The following is a 22,839-nucleotide window of genomic DNA, read 5'->3' on the forward strand; positions in this document are numbered from 1 at the left end:
ACCAAATACTTATTTTCCACCATAATTTCCTCATTTTGTCTGTCATAGTTGACGTGTACCTACGATGAAAATTACAGGCCTCTCTCATCTTTTTAAGTGGGAGAACTTGCACAATTGGTGGCTGACTAAATACTTTCCCCACTGTATATTTTTGTATATTTATGATTTTCGTTGTTGGACATAAAACTGTAAAATCACCAGGAAATCAGCTCAAAGTAATGTTAATTTAAGAAATCTGTTCCCAAGTATTCCCACGCATAAATAGAGGCATATGTGATCGTATCCCAATGTAATCAAGGTTTGAAATGAATCTGTTTTTGTCAAATACTATACAGTATCTGTTTGGGATTGTTGTGGTCAATGTTTTGTGTAAAAAATATTTGTAACTATTTTCCAGCCCCCCGACCATCCGCTCAAGGAAAAATTGGCCCATGGCTGAATGTAATGGGGGACCCCCTACTGGAACTCTGACTGAACACTACAACCCTTTCTATCCATATCCTCTCTCTCTATCTCTCTATCTCTCTATCTCTCTATTCTCTCTCTATCTCTCTCTCTCTCTCTCTCTCTCTCTCTCTCTCTCTCTCTCTCTCTCTCTCTCTCTCTCTCTCTCTCTCTCTCTCTCTCTCTCTCTCTCTCTCTCTCTCTCTCTCTCTCTCTCTCTCTCTCTCTCTCTCTCTCTCTCTCTCTCTCTCTCTCTCTCTCTCTCTCTCTCTCTCAGTGGAGCCCAAGGTGTATGTGTCGGCTGGCTCTGTGGCTTTGATCGACGAGGGCAATGAAACGGTGGTGGCCACCTGCATCGCTGAGCGGGCCCGGCCCCCCGCCGAGGTCTCCTGGGAGACGGACCTGTTTGGCCAATCAGAGGTGACGCTGCAGGACGAGGCAAACGGCACCACCAGCACCCAGGTTCGCTACCTGTGGCAGCCCACCCGCCATGTCCAGGGTCATGCCCTCACCTGTGTGGTGCGCCACCCTGCCTTGCACACAGACTTCAGGATCCCCTATCAGCTCAACGTGCAGTGTGAGTCTCTCTCTCTCGTGTGTGTGATTTAAGTACCCACGAGACTGCCTTTACTGTTCATAATCATTCACACATAAGTAATGTCTATGATGCTGTAATTTCAGCAGACTTGATTTATTGATTTGTGTAATTCCACCCAAAAAATTGTGGGGTGGGTGAGTTTTCCACTTTTTCAGATTGTGTCTGTTGCCCCTTCTCTGTGTCGTGTCTCTGCAGACGCCCCAGACATCGTGGTGGTAGGTTATGATGGTGACTGGTACGTGGGCCGTGAGAACATCCAACTGACCTGCAAAGCCAAATCAAACCCACCAGCACACCACTTCAAATGGATCAGGTTTGTGAGCGTGTGCGCTCACCGCTCGTGTTTTTATGTGTGGACAAATTAGTTCTTACTGCAGATTGAGCGTTGAACCAGTGTTTGTGTATAATTGTGTCCGGCTGTCTTTCATTTTATGTAATTGTGTGTGTATCCAAGACTGGACGGGAACATGCCAGAGGGGGTGGAGATGGTGAATAACACGTTGCTGTTTCTGAGGCCCCTCCAACGGAATGACTCTGGAGTCTACAGGTGTGAGGTTGCCAATGACATCAACCTACGCAGCAGGGACCTGCGGATACGCATACAAGGTGAGCGGGGGAAAGAAACACTGCTGAATATGCACACAGCTTGTTATTCCACACGTATTCTCCCTGTCTCTCTTAGGGAGAGCTTTAAACATATTCTGGCCTTGGAAGCTTTCAGTGTCAACATAATACCATGGAGATGAGTCATGATTTATCTATATGGATAATACTGTCTTTGTGGCTCCCGCTACTAAACACTTTTTGCATTTTATGCTTTTGTAACAACAGCATTTCCATAATAAATGTAATAAAGAAACATGATCCATCCAGCATTTCGTCATTCTAGACCCCAGTCCGTCTAAGTTTGAGGGTGTGTCAGTGTTTGAAATTAAGCGAGCTGCCACGCTGTATTAGTGCAGATTATTTCCGGTCCTCAGATGTAAGAGTCTTAATTAGGTCCTGATTAGTCTTGATTAGGTCTCCAGATGTTCAACAGGAGAGGAGATCTCCCTGGTTCTCTGGCCAAACCCCTTCTGTCTGCTCATCCCCAAGACATCATCCTCTATGACCACTAACTCACTCCTCCACTCTCCTCTCCTCTGTCGTTCCCATGGCTTGGCATGTGTCTCTGCGGCCCTAAATCTCTCTTCCCCTTAATGGAGCTTTCATTTCAGTATCACATTGACTACTGTACTGTACATCTCTCTCTCTGCTCCGTCTCTCCACTCTCTCTACCTCTTTCTGTCTCTGTCTCTTTCCGTGTCTGTCTCTCTTTGTCACGCAGTGAAAGGCAAAAGCATGCAGCCTTGACTGAGAGATGAGGGCGTCCCAGATTCATAACATTCACCAGCACTTTTCAACTCCTATTCATTATTTATGAAACCTTTTTTGTTGCTTTTCCCTTTGAGAGGGGCTCTGTGGTTTTGTGTGTGGTGTGTTGTCTCTGTGTGCACGACTCTGGGGGTGTGTGTGGTGTGTTGTCTCTGTGTGCATGCCTCTGGGGGTGTGTGTGGTGTGTTGTCTCTGTGTGCACGACTCTGGGGGTGTGTGTGGTGTGTTGTCTCTGTGTGCATGCCTCTGGGGGTGTGTGTGGTGTGTTGTCTCTGTGTGCACGCCTCTGGGGGTGTGTGTGGTGTGTTGTCTCTGTGTGCACGCCTCTGGGGGTGTGTGTGTGGTGTGTTGTCTCTGTGTGCACGCCTCTGGGGGTGTGTGTGTGGTGTGTTGTGCGCCCAAACGTTCGTGCAGTGTCTCCGCATGGTGTCGCATAATTCATATGATTCAAGTGGAATTCACAGGGCCATAACGTCAGAGATCTATATCTCTACAGACATCTGACCTGGAACTAGGAACTAAGACTGGAGTGTCATTTTATGTCCCTGTTTGAACAACTTCACAATGTCACTTAACACTTTTAGAGGGAACCTTTCACACATGATGCAGCAGACACATCACTCAGTCCTAATCCAATCATAACCACAATGGTTAAATACAGACTCAGCAAGTCCGGACAGAAATACTAGCAGATGGAATACGCACAGCAGATTGACCAGAGATGTGACAGCATGTCCCATCTGTGATACTAAGCTGTTGATTAAGGGTGCATGATCATGGTTCATCTGGCCCAAAGAACATTCTAGGGGGTATTTGAAGATCTGGATCAAGTCATTAACGCATATGCCCAAAACAGTTGTTCAAATTGACTGATTGGATGAATTGTGAAGGAGTGATTCACCCTTTTTGCCCATCTCTTTACCCGAGTATCCATCCCTGAACCAATCCCTTCTATCTTAGTAGTCCTTCCCATCTCTCCAAGCCCCTAACATCAGTGCTGACTCTATTCTAGACATCCCTCCTTCCTACCTGTCATTGTCTCACAACATTATCCATGGCAATGACATGTTTATCTTTATTTGAAATGCTCAACATAAGCTCTTCATAAAGCCCTCATAAGCACACATAACAGGCACATCATTATCATTAAAGTGTTAATCAGTTAGTTCATTCAACCTGATTTTAATGGAGGTAGCTACAGTACGTCATGTGAGTGTCCCTCAAACCTAACAGTAGATCTGTGCAATCCGGAACAAGTCTTCTCTTCCCTCTTGCATAGATTTACAGGCAAGGAACATAGTGACTAACAGTGTGTATGTCATGTTGCCTCTAGTTGTCAGCCAGCATTATGTGGGCATTATGAACAGGTTATACCGTACTACTTCAAATAAGGTGTTACAGACACTAACAAAAGCCAGTCAGCATTGACTTCAATTGATGATTGTTTTAAAAAATGTGTTTTTGCTTTGTAGATGACTTAGTTCCTGATCACTCATCTCTGGTTCCTAGACTAGTAACATCACATCCCTCTGCCTTACCTTTCCATTATTTTGTGAGTAATGTAATAATGCTCACTTTCACAGTCGCTGGTTTGCTACAGCACATTTGGCTGCTATAGGCTGCATGTAATTTTGGGTACATTAGCTCAGTCCCAAGACATCAACAGTTAATTTACCACATCTACACATTTTTAAAGGCAACTTCTATCCTCAAGTGGTCTGTCAAGACCTAACAACAACAACAACATACTTTGTTCAGACATGTCATTGCAAACCAGAGGCTGTTATGAGCATGTCGTTTTAGATGTAGAAATGTAGGTAGTATTTTCATGTCAACCTATCCCCTTTCAGTAATATGCTGATTTAGTTGGCATTGACATTCTCTACTTTTCTGTCTGCCTTTCCATCCCTCCCTCCCTGACCCTCTCCTTTCCCCCATCTCCCCCTCTACTCCTACCTCCCACCCTGCCTCCCTCCATTAGATCCTCCCACCACATCCATGCCCTCCACCACCCCTGTGCCTGTCCTAACCGGCTCTGCTTCCTCCTCTGTGGGAGACAAGCGACGGGTCCTCTTCACCTCCCCCACCCTGGCAGCCCTGCCCCCCGACAACCACCTGGGCACCATCGTGGGCGGGGCTGTGGGCGGAGCCTTGTTCCTCCTGTTGCTGGTGCTGGGCGGGGTCTGTTACCTACGGCAACGGCAGACCTTCCGCGGGGACTACTACACTAAGCAGTACGTAGGGCCTTCAGACATGCAGAAGGCTCCTCCACAGCATGAGCTCCACCCCACCAAGCCTGCCAATAACGTCTACCTAGACAAGGACCGCGAAGAGTGGGGCGACCGCGAACGCCTCCACCTGCATCCAACATCAACAACCATCTTGAACAACCACAGAGAACCGGAGTGCCAGCCCAACGGCCTCACGAGGGCGATGAGGAACGGAGACCACAATCACCATGACCACGACCACCTGCGTAGCTACCCCAGCCCCCACCAGATAGGCCATGCCAGATACGCTGCCAAGTCACACCCACTGAGCACTGGCTCCCCCTACCTGTCGGATGACTGCTATGACAGTGGGGCCGAGGGGGACTATGTCTCCCATACGGATGGCTCAGTGATCTCACGCAGGGAGTGGTACGTCTGATCCCACCACCACCACCAGGCATGCTACCCTGCCACCAGACTCTGTCACCAGAGAGAAGAGAGGAGGATTTCATACATTATTTAAGAAAAGAGAATACTCACATGTTCTGACTCTCTACATCTCTCTCTCTCTTTCTCTCTTTCTCACAAGCTCATGTGTTTGGACATTGTCTTTTTACTGTAGTTCTATCTTGCTCTTTTTCAACATGGTTTGTCATTTCTCATACAAGAGGTATTTTCCTCTGATTTTGATCCTCATCATGGAAGGTGTGTGGATTGCCTAGCCACACTGTGTGGACATGCCTTCATTCTGCACTAGAGGACAAATCTGTTAACTAGTTAATGTGTGGTTAGGGATCACAGTTCACTATACATGCACTACTGGGTCTGCCTCATGGTATTGTTTTGATTGCAAGCCTGCAGCAATTTTCCTTTTAATGTTAATTACTTTGTATACAAAGGCAGCACTCTTGTGCCAGTTAATAATTCTTTAAATGGAATTAAATCAGAGAGAAACTGTCCCCAAAGAAAGATGGAAGAAGGGAAGAGAAATCAAAAAGTGGAGTGTATTTACTTGTCATTCCAGATTTCATTTCTTTTTGGTCTATGGTTTGGTACCCACAGAAAGGGGAAATAATTTACAGATTTCTGGCACGTACATTTGTTGTAGTAGCTAAGTGGATAGCATGTATACAAATCACACAACATTATACTCATTATGTGCTGTTCCACACGTATGTGTGAGTGTATTATTGGTACCAGTGCCAACCTCGTCAGTATTGTCAGATAGCATTAGATGCTGTCATTGCAGCAGGATGTCATAGGTTAGAACTATGTCTGCAATGTTATGTATCAGTGTGGTGGTTTGTCTCAGATAGCAGTACAGTAATGATAACTAATGAGTTAAAACTGAGTATTAGTTAACTTGTATATTACCTCTTCATACAGAGATTTTCAGCCCTTAATAGAAGAAAAAATATTAAACTAGGGATCCCTTTTCACAGATGAGGGGATGGCTGTATGTTCAGGAGCTACATGCATTCTGTAAGCACCCTCTTCCTCTATTTATGTGTGCTTTTCTATATATAATCTGAAATGCCCATAGAAATAGAGTACCATTTATAGGCTCTCCATATTTCGAAGAAAACAGTGAATGGGCATAATACTTCTACTTCAGTTTTGTTATTTCATCTGTGATACTGTGAAGTAAATAGAGAATCATTGTTCTCCGTCGTCTAGTGAGATTTCCTCTGTTACTCGCGGCTCTGGGTTCAGTTATGTGACCGGTGCCTTATCCCAGAAGAGCAGTAAAGTGAGTAGTACAGTAATCAAATAAAAAAAATATGGTAATGTTATTTTTACAGACAAAAGTGCAAGGCCTGTTTGGTCCTCTGAGTGAGACGTTTGTTGCCTTTTGTTGTTAGTTTTTTGTTCATTTTTGATTGAGGGATTCTCTTTTTGTGACGCATCTTCTTTTCTGTCTTCTCTCTAAGTCATGAAGTTTGATAATAGCATTATTTTTGCTCTTACAATGAAAGACATTTGCAACGTCTGAGTTGCAAAACACCTAAACAAAGCTGAACTAAGCTAAAAGGATAATATAATAATAATATGCCATTTAGCAGACGCTTTTATCCAAAGCGACTTACAGTCATGATCATTATATTATTGTACAGTTCCTATATGACAGTGTTCTGTCAGGGCAGCAGAGTTAAAGGGATAGTTCACCCAAATTACAAAATGACATTGGTTTCCTTACCCTGTAAGCAGTCTATGGACAAGGTATGATTGCAATCCATGCTTTGGTTTAGATTCAAATAATCTATAAGTGACTTTGTTGAGCTTCACAATCAATTTTAGATACTTTTGGATGATTTGGACATGATGCGTGAAAAATGCTAATATCGGTCCAATGACTTGAATGGGATGTGTCCCACGAATGCTAAAACATTAGCATGTGGAAACAGTGCCTGGGAAACTCAACCAAAGCATGGATTGCTGTCAGACCTTGTCCATAGACTGCTTACAGGGTAAGGAAACCAATGTGTCAATTTGGGTGAACTGTCCCTTTAAGTGTGCATGGTATATAAGAAAATGAAGTGGGGATTTTTGTTTAGTTCTTGTACAAAGTCTGAGAGAATGGAGAGTGGAGCACCCCACCACCTCACCAGGGTTGACCTCCAACTGTATTTCACATTCTTCTTGCAAGCACCTTCCCATTGTGTTCATGCTTGTTCTGTATATAAGAGAAGAGCTACTGTAAGTTTTAAACATATATAATTCAAGAAAAAATAGAAAATAATCACATGCTGTATCATCAACGACAATAAGCATTATTTTGTACAGTACATCTTTTTTTTTTAAATACTTTTGTTTTCAATAAAGCACCTTTTTTTCTGTGAGTTGCATTTCCTGACTGATCTGCACTCCTAAACAAGCATCACAAGCTTCCTCAGGCAGCTACTGTACTCTCAAACTGATCATTCTCCTCCCTGTGCTCTTCAAGGTGACGTCATCTTTAGCTCCCTCACTCATCATACAGCCTGTGCGCCGGTGAATCACTGTGTGGACATGGAGAGCACACACTCGCAGAGTAAAATCTTCCAAACAAATCTATATCAGGTTACTGCCATTATCACAAGCCAGCGTTGCAATATGAGATTTCATTAGTTTTTTGCTCTATTTGACTGCTGCCCATCTCTTTCCCTTCTCCTTCTCTCTCTTACTCTGCCTCTCTCCAAATGCTTTTTGTAGAAGTCAGCAGAGATCAAAAAACCCTCTTGTCTTTAGTCTCTTTCCCCTCTCTGGTTCTCTTGTCATCTCTCGTCTGGCTTTGTGACAGAACAGAAATTGCCCCCTGCTCCCCTCTACAGCTTGTCTCCTTTGTGAATTTCCCCTGTGCCTCTCTCCCAGTATTTCACAGCTGGTGAAATCAAATGGTTAGTGTTTATATCTGCCCCTGAGTTCCCCCTCTCTGGGCCATTGACTCTGTCCCCATGGCAACAGTCTCATCTGGAGCTGGTGACAGAGGCGGGCTCCCTCAGGGTCCCACTGCATGTACCTGCAGACTGAGAGAGGGGGTCAAGAGAGGGGGGGGGGGGGGGGGGGAGCAAGGTCAAAGGGGCTGTTGAAGGACAGGAAAATTAGAGAATTGGCCATCAGACATGAAATGGCCCATTATGATAAGCTGCCAGTTGCATTGAGGTGGCTCTGCAGGGTTAAGAAATCATTTGGGACCTTGGCATTGTGTTCGTGTATGTCATCAAGACACCGCTTTTCCAGAAAATCTTCTTTCTGCTCGACTCTTATTTCAGTAGATTGTGTCCATGAAAGTTTTGCAAGGCCTCATTCACCTTGGACTGGAACATGCCTAATTATATTGTACTGAGTGGACTGTTGATTTAACACCAGCTCTCCAGCAGTAATGATTTTCAGTCTGTTATGCTTGAATTATGTTGAAATCCCATTAAACAAATCGATTAATTGATTTGTCTTATCTATCACCTTCAGCAGATATGAAGCGATTTTAGGTATACTTTACGAACCAGAGTCGACCCACAGTGCAGACAGCAGGGTAGTGCACAATCTTAAATTAATGTGAAAATATTTAATTTAGAAATCAGTTTTTAAATGAAGATTGAGTTTGACTGTAACAAACAGAGAGTAGTGGGGACCACCAGTACCGTGCCCCACTGTGCAGCTAGCTGGTGTCTAATTGGGACAGATGCCTGACAGGGTGACAGACCACCCACACTCTTCCTGTCCCGCCGCCTCGTCCCATCTGATCCGCCCACTACATGAGCATCTGCTTCCTCAGGGCTCGCTGTTTGGCCGGTAACCACATGACCCTTGACCTTGCTGTTAAGATTTTAGCGTGGGTGACTGTCTCAGGGGGCATCTGCTGTCCCCTCCCAGTCTCAGTTTGACCTCTGTAGGTCAGTGATATGTGTTCAGTCACCTCTGGGGTTTAGGTTTGCCCTGACCTGGGTTAGGTACGGGTGTGGTCATACACCTCTGATTCCCTCTGTCCTTTCAGAGGGGTTTGGGTTGGGCTTTGTCTGTCAGCACGGTTCTGAGACAAGTGGATTAGTAGACTGAGACCCTGAGACAGGATTAAGCCTCTACCTGGGTCAGGTTGCAGTTTGGGAATCTATCGTCGGGATGTAGTGTCTATCAAATCCTCTAAGGTGTTGGCCACGGCAGCCTTAGAATTAGAGAATTAGGATCCTTAAGGCTTGCGCACATCACATCGAATGTGGATCTAGCGTTAGTCTGCTGATCATTCAGCGTGTTGTGTTTTAGGGACCACCCGCTGCAGAAGTCTGACTGACAACATTTTTTCACGTGATTCTACATGTAAAATCGTTGCGCACTTGGTTCGCAAATGACTTTCAGAGGTGCTAAGTTCTCTGGCCAGAAAACACTATTGGTGTGACTGAGACTTTAGAGTTTGAGAATCAGGATCCTTGTGATCACCCCTGACAGCCACACACACCACACCTCTCACCTACACATCTGTCTGTCATTACCACCACCCCACTCATAGGAGCAGTATATTCACTCTTGCCTTGTCTGGTCAGATGTACGTTAGCTAAAGTGGGCAGAGAGAACAGAGAGTCTTAAGGTCATTGTACTTGACTCATCATCTGCTGTCATGGTTATCAAAAGGAGAAGTTACTATAACCCTTCGAGGAACGTCTGACTAATACCTCCTTTTCCCTTCCCTGTCTCACTCGAGGCTGTTCTTCACTGCTCTCTAGTGAAGCGTAATCTCTCTGCGCTACTGATAAATCCAATACCCCCTATTGTCGGTCATGTGAGGTGTGTATAGAGGGAGAGAGAAGGAAGGGGGGGGTCAATCCAAGGTCCCACGCTGTTTGTTCTGCATCGTAATTGAGATGTTATTTTGGATTCTCGTCTCTGCAGATTATAGATTTTTCTACAGTTCAAGAGCTAAACAACTGGACTTGGCTGTCACACTCTTTCTCTAGCTTCCCCCTCTCCTCTCTGCTCACTTTCTTAAGGATGCTTCTTTCCATGCCACTAACTGATAAGCAACAACAACGTTATGTCTGACCCAGCCCCATAAGGGTTGTGTGTATGCCACTAGGTTGTATAAGGTTCTGTGATTTTAATGAATCTTAATTAATCGTGATCATTGTTAATCCCCTCTCCGGACCCCCGACATGGAGGATAACGAGTGTGTGATCTAACGAACAGAGTCAACAGAGAGATGTTGCCAGGGTCCACATTACACACAACATGCACAGGAGCAGGGAGAAAGACTGATAGAGAGAGAAATAAAAGAGCGATGGATGGAGGCTGAGGTGAAAAGTGAATGAGGCCCATTGAAGTATGGGGGAGCTGCAGGGGAGAGACTACAGCAGCAGGGCTTTAAGAGGAGCAGCATGGAGCCCCTAATTGCACTTGAGTTACTGTAGTTCGTACTGCTGGGAGACAGTCAGCAACCTGCCTGCAGGTCTCGATCTCTCTCAGACACACACACTCACATCACACATAGCCTCTTAAACTTACACTTAGGCTGCATTTACACAGGCAACCCAATTCAGATCTTTTTCCCACTAATTGGTCTTTTGACCAGTCACATCAGATCTTTTCACATCAGTGGTCCTCTGTAGCTCAACTGGTAGAGCACGGCGCTTGTAACGCCAAGGTAGTGGGTTCGATCCCCGGGACCACCCATACACAAAAATGTATGCACGCATGACTGTAAGTCGCTTTGGATAAAAGCGTCTGCTAAATGGCATATTATTATTATATTATAGATCTTTTTCAGAGCGGATCTGATTGGTCAAAAGACCAATTAGTGAAATAAAGATCAGAATTGGGCTGCCTGTGTGAACGCAGCCATATGCTGTTAGAATGCTCCTGGATTTGTATAGTCACATGTTTTGCTACATGATTTCTACACTGCTCTGATATGTTATGTGGGGTTGTGTCTGTGCTGTTTCATATCATCCGTCTGTGTTCTGTTCCAGACCAGTCTCAGGAAAAGAGGTCCACCTCTGTTGCCGTGGCAGGGGCAGTGATGGGGGCCGTCCTCGCCCTCTTTCTCATAACCGTCTTCACCATCGTCATCCTCACTGCACGGAAGACCTCGGTCCCAACGTACACAGACAAAGTGTGAGTTGAAGTGCTGTCACAGTATACTGCAGCAGTATTGGATCAATTCATCCATTGGTTAATATCGTCAACTGATATGTTGTGTGACTATCTAATCATCATGGAGTTGCAGTATAACTCAAATCCAAAGGGCTTTCCTATACATACTGCGTTTTGAGTCATTCCACTGCAGTGTACCATAAAATGGAGTCTGGTGCAGGGAGGTAGAGAGGTGGTGGTACAAGGTTGAGGGGTGATAGGTAATTGCAGTCTTGGCAGGAGTCCCTTGTCTTGTTTTGCTGAGTAGGTTTCTATTGCTAGACCTGCACTCATGTTAACGTTGGGGCAAGGTGAAGGAAGGGACTTTTAGAGTAAATTATTTACATGAGAGTTGGGTCACTCCCTGCCCAAGAGGTCTGTGACTGACATCTGGCCCAGTGTGTGTGTGTGTGTGTGTGTGGGTGGATGGGTCGATGGGTGGATGAGTAGATGAGTTGGGTGGATTCAAGTGATTGGGATGCCCCAAAGCATGTGGCTAACATCATATTTTTCAACTCATATCTGTGCGTCCTCCTGTCCTCCCTTTAGGGTGCAGTTTTATGTCAGGCACACACACATATGCACCCAATATAAACGGAGTGCTTTAACCAGTCTACCCTCCAGTTGAAACAACATTTTCCAATACAGGATGTGAAAATTACACCATAGATATGGAGCTCCATCCGGCATCGTTATCCCCAAAGGGATTACATCATCTCTGTTTTCCATTTGTTCTTGAAAGGCCTCCTCAATCCCACACCTCTCCTGTCTGTCTGCATTTCCTCACCGTCCATTCACAGATTCAGATTCTGACAACCAGGACAAGCTGGCCAATCAGCCGCTCCCGTTCCATAGTGTTGGGCGGCCCCTAGCGAACCATCACTCCCATGAGGGAGACAGAGAGAGACACAGTGAGCTGAAGAGGATGTGTCTATTGTGGGAACAGTCCGTCTGTGGTGCTACAGCCTTTATTACCCTGCTACACTACACGCTGTTAAACACTGCATGCAGGGTAGGGTTCCATTACACTACACGCTGTTAAACACTGCATGCAGGGTAGGGTTCCATTACACTACACGCTGTTAAACACTGCATGCAGGGTAGGGTTCCATTACACTACACGCTGTTAAACACTGCATGCAGGGTAGGGTTCCATTACACTACACGCTGTTAAACACTGCATGCAGGGTAGGGTTCCATTACACTACACGTTGTTAAACACTGCATGCAGGGTAGGGTTCCATTACACTACACGCTGTTAAACACTGCATGCAGAGTAGGGTTCCATTACACTACACGCTGTTAAACACTGCATGCAGGGTAGGGTTCCATTACACTACACGCTGTTAAACACTGCATGCAGGGTAGGGTTCCATTACACTACACGCTGTTAAACACTACATGAAGGGTAGGGTTCCATTACATTACACGCTGTTGAACACTGCATGAAGGGTAGGGTTCCATTACACTACACGCTGTTAAACACTGCATGCAGGGTAGGGTTCCATTACACTATACACTGTTAAACACTGCATGCAGGGTAGGGTTCCATTACACTACACGCTGTTAAACACTGCATGCAGGGTAGGGTTCCATTACACTACACGCTGTTAAACACTGCATGCAGGGTAGGGTTCCATTACACTACACGCTGTTAAACACTGCATGCAGGGTAGGGTTCCATTACACTACACGCTGTTAAACACTGCATGCAGGGTAGGGTTCCATTACACTACACGCTGTTAAACACTGCATGCAGGGTAGGGTTCCATTACACTACACGCTGTTAAACACTGCATGCAGGGTAGGGTTCCATTACACTACACGCTGTTAAACACTGCATGCAGGGTAGGGTTCCATTACACTACACGTTGTTAAACACTGCATGCAGGGAAGGGTTCCATTACACTACACGCTGTTAAACACTGCATGCAGAGTAGGGTTCCATTACACTACACGCTGTTAAACACTGCATGCAGGGTAGGGTTCCATTACACTACACGCTGTTAAACACTGCATGCAGGGTAGGGTTCCATTACACTACACGCTGTTAAACACTACATGAAGGGTAGGGTTCCATTACATTACACGCTGTTGAACACTGCATGAAGGGTAGGGTTCCATTACACTACACGCTGTTAAACACTGCATGCAGGGTAGGGTTCCATTACACTACACGCTGTTAAACACTGCATGCAGGGTAGGGTTCCATTACACTACACGCTGTTAAACACTGCATGCAGGGTAGGGTTCCATTACACTACACGCTGTTAAACACTGCATGCAGGGTAGGGTTCCATTACACTACATGCTGTTAAACACTACATGAAGGGTAGGGTTCCATTTCACAACACGCTGTTAAACACTGCATGCAGGGTAGGGTTCCATTACATTACACGCTGTTAAACACTACATGAAGGGTAGGGTTCCATTACATTACATGCTGTTGAACACTGCATGAAGGGTAGGGTTCCATTACACTACACGCTGTTAAACACTGCATGCAGGGTAGGGTTCCATTACACTATACACTGTTAAACACTGCATGCAGGGTAGGGTTCCATTACACTACACGCTGTTAAACACTGCATGCAGGGTAGGGTTCCATTACACTACACACTGTTAAACACTGCATGCAGGGTAGGGTTACATTACACCACACGCTGTTAAACACTGCATGCAGGGTAGGGGTCCATTACACTACACGCTGTTAAACACTGCATGCAGGGTAGGGTTCCATTACACTATACACTGTTAAACACTGCATGCAGGGTAGGGTTCCATTACACTACACGCTGTTAAACACTGCATGCAGGGTAGGGTTCCATTACACTACACGCTGTTAAACACTGCATGCAGGGTAGGGTTCCATTACACTACACGCTGTTAAACACTGCATGCAGGGTAGGGTTCCATTACACTACACACTGTTAAATACTGCATGTAGGTTAGGGTTCCATTACACTACACGCTGTTAAACACTGCATGCAGGGTAGGGTTCCATTACACTACACGCTGTTAAACACTGCATGCAGGGTAGGGTTCCATTACACTACACGCTGTTAAACACTGCATGCTGGGTAGGGTTCCATTACACTACACGCTGTTAAACACTGCATGCAGGGTAGGGTTCCATTACACTACACACTGTTAAACACTGCATGCAGGGTAGGGTTCCATTACACTACACGCTGTTAAACACTGCATGCAGGGTAGGGTTCCATTACACTACACGCTGTTAAACACTGCATGCAGGGTAGGGTTCCATTACACTACACGCTGTTAAACACTGCATGCAGGGTAAGGTTCCATTACATTACACACTGTTAAACACTGCATGCAGGATAGGGTTCCATTACACTACACGCTGTTAAACACTGCATGCAGGGTAGGGTTCCATTACACTACACGCTGTTAAACACTACATGAAGGGTAGGGTTCCATTTCACAACACACTGTTAAACACTGCATGCAGGGTAGGGTTCCATTACATTACACGCTGTTAAACACTACATGAAGGGTAGGGTTCCATTACATTACATGCTGTTGAACACTGCATGAAGGGTAGGGTTCCATTACATTACACGCTGTTAAACACTGCATGCAGGGTAGGGTTCCATTACACTATACACTGTTAAACACTGCATGCAGGGTAGGGTTCCATTACACTACACGCTGTTAAACACTGCATGCAGGGTAGGGTTCCATTACACTACACACTGTTAAACACTGCATGCAGGGTAGGGTTACCTTACACCACACGCTGTTAAACACTGCATGCAGGGTAGGGTTCTATTACACTACACGCTGTTAAACACTGCATGTAGGGTAGGGTTCCATTACACTACACGCTGTTAAACACTGCATGCAGGGTAGGGTTCCATTACACCACACGCTGTTAAACACTGCATGCAGGGTAGGGTTCCATTACATTACACACTGTTAAACACTGCATGCAGGGTAGGGTTCCATTACACTACACGCTGTTAAACACTGCATGCAGGGTAGGGTTCCATTACACTATACACTGTTAAACACTGCATGCAGGGTAGGGTTCCATTACACTACACACTGTTAAACACTGCATGCATGGTAGGGTTCCATTACACTACACGCTGTTAAACACTGCATGCAGGGTAGGGTTCCATTACATTACACGCTGTTAAACACTGCATGCAGGGTAGGGTTCCATTACACTACACGCTGTTAAACACTGCATGCAGGGTAGGGTTCCATTACACTATACACTGTTAAACACTGCATGCAGGGTAGGGTTCCATTACACTACACGCTGTTAAACACTGCATGCAGGGTAGGGTTCCATTACACTACACACTGTTAAACACTGCATGCAGGGTAGGGTTCCATTACACTACACACTGTTAAACACTGCATGCAGGGTAGGGTTCCATTACACTACACGCTGTTAAACACTGCATGCAGGGTACGGTTCCATTACACTACACACTGTTAAACACTGCATGCAGGGTAGGGTTCCATTACACTATACACTGTTAAACACTGCATGCAGGGTAGGGTTCCATTACACTACACGCTGTTAAACACTGCATGCAGGGTAGGGTTCCATTACACTATACACTGTTAAACACTGCATGCAGGGTAGGGTTCCATTACACTACACGCTGTTAAACACTGCATGCAGGGTAGGGTTCCATTACACTACACACTGTTAAACACTGCATGCAGGGTAGGGTTCCATTACACTACACGCTGTTAAACACTGCATGCAGGGTACGGTTCCATTACACTACACACTGTTAAACACTGCATGCAGGGTAGGGTTCCATTACACTATACACTGTTAAACACTGCATGCAGGGTAGGGTTCCATTACATTACACGCTGTTAAACACTGCATGCAGGGTAGGGTTCCATTACACTACACGCTGTTAAACACTGCATGCAGGGTAGGGTTCCATTACACTACACGCTGTTAAACACTGCATGCAGGGTAGGGTTCCATTACATTACACACTGTTAAACACTGCATGCAGGGTAGGGTTCCATTACACTACACGCTGTTAAACACTGCATGCAGGGTAGGGTTCCATTACACTATACACTGTTAAACACTGCATGCAGGGTAGGGTTCCATTACACTACACGCTGTTAAACACTACATGAAGGGTAGGGTTCCATTACATTACATGCTGTTGAACACTGCATGAAGGGTAGGGTTCCATTACATTACACGCTGTTAAACACTGCATGCAGGGTAGGGTTCCATTACACTATACACTGTTAAACACTGCATGCAGGGTAGGGTTCCATTACACTACACGCTGTTAAACACTGCATGCAGGGTAGGGTTCCATTACACTACACACTGTTAAACACTGCATGCAGGGTAGGGTTACATTACACCACACGCTGTTAAACACTGCATGCAGGGTAGGGTTCCATTACACCACACGCTGTTAAACACTGCATGCAGGGTAGGGTTCCAGTGTGTGCCTGTGTGTGTCTGTGTGTGTGCGCGTGCATGTGTGAGTATATGTATGTGTGTGATTCTGACTAACCTTATCCCTACATTTTAGCCATTTCTGAGAAAGAGCACTAGGGTTGATCCTGTCAATAATGGGGAGAATAAGCCTAGATTGTTTCATTCGTTTTGCCATTGATCCAAGGTCTTATTTAACCATTATGGTAGCAGTCTGGTCACTTTGCTAAATCCTCGACCTTGTCCTTGACTCTCTGGCTCTTTCACTGGAGATTCACATTTGTATTCTACAGCTGTTAGTCCCCGCTTCCTTGGAGCCAACGAGTGTGAGAGCAGATTCTCAGACTGACTGTTTGAGAGGACTCTAATGCAGCCAGTCTGGCCAAAAGAAACACAACCCTGATCTGAAACCCAGTAGTGAACAGCTGTGTGCGAATGGTAAAGAGACTTTCTGTGCCTGCATGCATAGCTCCACATAGCTCTACTACTCAAACAACACACACACACTCAGGTCCAGAGAGGTGTGTCTACTCTGGGCCTTCCTGTTTTGTGTCTGATGCCAAATGAAAGGCAGTCGGCCTGAGTGTGACCCTGGCTGTGTCCCTGAGGGCATCCCTGTAGACCCGGGGGCCCAGCTGAATGGATACAGGCCTCATCCCTCTCTGTCATCACACACATATTAAAGCCCAGCTCTTCTTCTAATGGATCAGGTGCACTCTACAGTCCCACAGCCTTCTGTGGGAAACACACGCAAGGTCATTAACTATACATCAGCCATGTGTTCTCTCCATGTCTCATCCAAGTCAGAGAGAAGGAGAAGGAGACCTACGAGCTCTTATGCCTTGCTATGCTGAGGAGCAAGGAATGCACTTTAGAGCAGTGTTTCCCAACCCTGGTCCTCCAGTACCCCCAACAGTACACAGTTGTGTTGTAGCCCTGGACACACACACCTCATTCAACTCATTGAGGGCTTGATGATTAGTTGACAAGTTGAATCAGGTGTGCTTGTCCAGCAATAAACACATGGAATTATGGTCAGAGAGAGGATGAAGGACAAAGATTTGGAGTTAGAGAAAGAGCAAGAGAGATGATATTAGAGCTCTCCAAAACAGGAGTAGAGTGTAGAGCAGGGGTAGGCGACCCCGGTCCTGGAGTAGGCACTTCCATGTTTTTGATTTAACCGACCTGGAAGACCAGGTGTGTTGAACTTAGGCAATCACTGAACTGATCCATTAGCTGAGTTGGTCAGGTGTGGTGCCTAGTTGGAACAAAATCCTGCAGTACCTGCGGCACTCCAGGAACAGGGTTGCCTATCCCTGGTGTAGAGGGAAAAGCAGACAGCATAGTGGAGTCAAGATGTTGTGGTGGCCTCCCGAGTGGCGCAGAGGTCTGAGGCACTGCATCGCAGTGCTAGAGGCGTCACTACAGACCCAGGTTCGATCTCAGGCTGTGTCGCAGCTGGCTGCAACCGGGAGACCCATGAGGCGGCGCACAATTGGCCCAGCGTCGTCCGGGTTAGGGGAGGGTTTGGCCGGCAGGGATGTCCTTGTCCCATCGCGCTCTAGCGACTCCTAGTGGCGGGCGCATGCACGTTGACTTCAGTCGCCAGCTGTACAGTGTTTTCTCCAACACATTGGTGCGGCTGGCTTCTGGGTTAAGCGAGCAGTGTGTCAAGAAGCAGTGTGGCTTGGCAGGGTCGTGTTTCGGAGGACGCATGACTCTCAAACGTCGCCTCTCCCGGGTCCGTACGGGAGTTGCAGCGATGGGACAAGACTGTAAATATTGGGGGGTAAAAAGTATTTAAATAAAAAAAATATGCTGTAGTGGTGGTGTGGGGCGAAGTAGGAGCTTTCTGTATCATGAGGATGGTTTTGACGATTAGTGTTTAGAATAGGATCTGTTTCAGGGGAGTTGGCCAGTATTTTGGTGTGGGGGGAGGGGGGAATGTTGAGGGGAATTTATTTATTAATTTTTTTGTCATTTAGCAGACGCTCTTGAGGGGGGTTTGAAGGATGTGGGAGGAGATTAGGTTGATTGGCAAGCCAAGCATGAGCTGATGAGGGGACGGGTGTTAACCTAATCACTCTATTTAACTCGGCTTAGTGCTTGTCGATTTTAGCCTGTAATTGAATTCATTCACAGTGGAAACCGTTCCTAACACAATTTAATTAATCTGGTTCTACAACTTTGCAATTACCTGGTTTGCCATCACACAATAACATGTCTTAAGGTGTGCGTTATAGTCACTGTCAGTTTACATTTTAAGAGAGACAACCAATGTTTTTTATTTTCTCCTGTCTCCCTGCAGGATTGATCTACCTCCGACACACAAGCCTCCTCCTCCCTACACAGAGAGACCCCCAGCCATCCCTCTGGTTGTCCACGCACCACAGGTGGCCTCCCTGTCACAGGTAAACACTATTATTGTGTGTAGGGTTGCAGGTGGAGCTAAGGTTAGTGTTATATCTGGAGTTAGGCTTCTGGTTGTGGCCAGGTTTGGGGTTAAACCGGGATGTGGACATGAAGCTAGGGTTAGGGTTATGGTTGTTGCACTACACCACACTGCTCCTTACAGGTCAACTTCTCATTTAAGTAAACCTTAAATCAATTGAGCTCTGGGGAAGGAGAAGAGCTAGATTGGGGTTAAAATAGAGTTAGATTCATTCAGCTCAGTGAGAAGCAAAAGCAAGTCTTTCTTTTAAGATCATTGAATGATTCATAGTCCTCTGTTTCCAACCATGCATCTCTCTCTCTCTCTCTCTCTCTCTCTCTCTCTCTCTCTTTCTCCCTCTTTCATCCTACCCTTCTCCCTTCTGTTTCTATCTTTACCTCATTTACTGGTTCATTTAAGAGTGATATTAGTATTCAGGTCCATACAAGGAACATAATGGCTTTGGCCTGAACCCTACCTCACATGCATACACACACACACACCAGTAAAGTTGATTTTCTCTGTGTTTTTAAATGAGTATCTGTGTATGTAGAGCTACAGAGTCTAGTGTTCCCAACAAAGGCTGTCGTCTGTCTGGACTTCTTGGAGAACAGTAATTTCTATCCATCTAGCGTCTCTCCTCTGAGACCCTCTACTGATTCAGTGCCAATTCTCTTCAACTCATTCCCTCATCTTTGATGTGCTTTTTTAGCTGCATATATTTAGGGTTGAAAAGTTTTTAGTTTTTTAGTAGAAAGTTGATATGACTAATTTCCGGAATATATATTTATTTTGTATCAACAGCGACCAAGTGTGTCATCCCATCCTCTATTTTTGCAGGCTCACAGGGCTGAGCGGCAGTTTGAGATGGCAGAGAGAACACCTGCCAGGCTCATGCCCCGGGAACCCCAAAGCCCCTCCCACCAGCCTCTGTCCTATCAGGAGTGGGTGTGTCACCAGAATGGGGCGGATCGCATCTACATCAACCACCGGGAACACTATGTGTGACGGACACGTCCTAAACCTTCTATGGTCCTGTCAATCAATCACTCACCCCGCCCCACCCATCGCCATGCAGGCTCACAGAGGCCAGCCTTTTCAATGTGAAGAACCCAGGCAACAAAATAGCTTATGACTTGACCAAGCCTTCATAGATGAGTGTACTCCACATTTAACCTCATTTGAGAGCAGCAGTTATTACCTGTAAGAAGCAAGACTGATGAGGCCGAAGCATAAACTGCTGAGTTTCTCTGAGGAACAACAACCCAAACACTCCCTCCACTCCCCTTCTCTGAACCACAGAGGATAACAGCATGGGGAAGAGGAGGAAGACAGATTTGTTACAGTACCACAAAATAACTATTTAAAACGAAACACTAAGCTCTGCTGTGTACTGTATAGGTGTGGAATAATAGGAGAACACCATACTAAGCTCTATTATGTACAGTATAGGAGTGGAATGTGTTACTATGTCATTGTGGCTATGTGATAATCATGTGTACAGTTATGCTCTTTGAATTAGTTAGAACTAATACTTTTTTTATGATTGTGGCAAACACCAGGCATATCTCTGTATGGTTCGCAGCCAATTTAGTAGGATTCTGACTTCATGGTATAAGAATAGAGATGGTAACATTGTCTGAAGGACCATGCACCAGGACATCAGGATCTAGCATTTCATTGAGTATATCAGATAGTAACATATAATGACATTCGCTGTACTCTATCATGTAATTTAAATGTTCAGAAAATATTAATGTAGTTTCATGCTTTGAGAAGTTAACTGAATCAGATAAAAAGGAAACTTTCGCACTTGAAATTGAAACATGAATAATTCATGTCAGTGAAAAAAATCATATTTGTGTTATTTCGCTGCAATTCTGTAGAGGTTTTTCTAGCGCCATTTTAATATTTGAAGGGGGATCCCCTCAACTGTTGATATTATTTTTTATTCTCATTCTTCCATTGTGAGTAGATAATATATGCAGTGTTTTCTAGTTTGTTTTTTTATATTAAACATTATGTTTATTACACATTGGTCAGGGTTCTTTTTAAAAAAACAACATCATATTTATACAGTATAGGTAGTCTGTTTATATGACAACATCGTTATATGGTCAAATGTTCGGAAGGGCAGTCGCAGCCATACAGGCCTCTGCTAAGGACGTTAGCCCCACATAGCAATGTGTTAATGAGTTAGGCCTCCATGCCGCTCCTCTCCTCTCCTCTCCTGGTAGGGACCAATGCTCTAGCTGAGCTCCAACCCACAATAAGGCCATTGTTTGTTTCCCTGTCACTGGTGAATAAGCTCTCAGGAATGCATTAACTATGGAAATATAAAAATGTGTCAGTTCCCGGGCAACCTCCCTCAGTTTTCATCAGCTAACAAACTGCCCTGCTGGAATTAGAGTGTGTAACGGGCTAATTTTACCAGACCATCCTGAGGGGCTGAATATTATGGACTGTATGGACACTGTTTTGGACTGTGGTGTCATATAGCATAATGGTTTGTTAGGGAGGGTGGTTTGGGATTGGACTGCAAAAAAAGGTTGAGGGATGAGAGGAGTACACTTTTCTAGCTCTCCTGTACAACTGAAGTATCGTTATGATAGTAACCTACCTCATCCTCAGCTCATTGATACTTAAATATAATGGTTCACGTCTTAAAGGACAAGACATTTTAGAAATGAAATATGAGTTTATGAATGGAGGCTAAAGAAGAAACCCTTTGTTTTTAAACATGCCTTGTGTACTGTGAGTTTGGGGATGTGAGTGATTGAGAGTTTGAGGATAAATGTGTACTTAGTTAATTCACATGTTCACAGAGAGATATATTTTTCTGGCCAGTAACCGTCCGCCGTCCTGGCCTCTTCCAGACGTCCTGTAAAATGTGGTGATTAGGTCATCCTCACTATGTGTTTTATGAGGAGGGCTCCTGTGTTAATGGTTTGATGTACAGACTGGATAGAGCACTTCTCGCATGCAGATACAGCCAGGAAATATATCTCTAATAACCGTATGTCTGCAGAGACTCCTGAGGGAGCCCTGTGTGGAGAATGCTCTCGTTCCAATGGAAAGAAAACAGCTCTGGTTCAGGTCAGTGAAGGCCCATCATCATCATTTACTTCCAGGACATTTTCTGGCCATGGAGGGACTTCAACTCTGTTAGAGATACAGCAGTAAAACGGTGACAGTGAGAGTGAAATATGTGACCCATAGCAGTGGGGGAAAACCTTTGAGGTGTTGTAAAACTAACACTATCAACATGTTTGTGTGCCAATGGCTGGACTGGAGGTGATGATGGCGTAATTTTGGACAGCCACAGTGACGGCTTCAGGTCATGACGATTCGGTCATACAGCAGTTTTTACAACCCGGTAAAATCTCTCTCTCTCTCTTTCTGCCTCTTGGCTGAGACATTGTCCTCAGAGGCTAGCCTGGCCACCTGCCATCCTTCTCTCCCGTCAGACTATTAGTCTGGGTGCAGGGCAGTGGGCGGAGGTTTAGGGGGAGGGGGGAGCAGAGGGGATGGGGGAGGATGGGGGGGGGGGGGGGAGTGCAGGGGGGTAGGTGGACAGGGGGCCAGACTCTGACAATTTACTGCCCTTAAGAGGAGGGGCTGAGCCTTTTCTTCTTCCCCTGAGCCTTTAGTCACATCATTTATTTTACGCCTGGAAAACGTGGATGAAGAAATACATTGCCATGGAGATGGGTATGGAATA

The 22,839-nt window shown here is 45.4% G+C and overlaps 1 protein-coding gene across 1 annotated transcript; it reads left to right on the forward strand.

The window, feature by feature from the left end:
- The first annotated feature begins 721 nt into the window (after positions 1-721).
- On the forward strand, positions 722-7,466 carry LOC311142109 (nectin-3-like protein). Its single transcript, XM_084177696.1, has 3 exons — positions 722-1,021; positions 1,238-1,648; positions 4,398-7,466. The coding sequence occupies exons 2-3, from the start codon at positions 1,510-1,512 to the stop codon at positions 5,063-5,065; spliced, it is 807 nt and encodes a 268-aa protein (XP_084033822.1). The 5' UTR covers positions 722-1,021; positions 1,238-1,509; the 3' UTR covers positions 5,066-7,466.
- The last annotated feature ends 15,373 nt before the right edge of the window (positions 7,467-22,839 follow it).

The sequence above is a fragment of the Coregonus lavaretus genome (genome assembly GCF_964263955.1).
Source record: "Coregonus lavaretus genome assembly, chromosome: 15".
Lineage (NCBI taxonomy): Eukaryota > Metazoa > Chordata > Actinopteri > Salmoniformes > Salmonidae > Coregonus > Coregonus lavaretus.

What these genes read in the sequence shown, in the direction of transcription:
- LOC311142109 (XM_084177696.1), top strand. Translation starts at nt 1,510, where the DNA reads ATGCCAGAGGGGGTGGAGATGGTGAATAACACGTTGCTGTTTCTGAGG. An exon ending in CCTGCGGATACGCATACAAG is followed by an intron (nt 1,649 to 4,397) that starts GTGAGCGGGGGA and finishes TCCCTCCATTAG; the next exon opens with ATCCTCCCACCACATCCATG.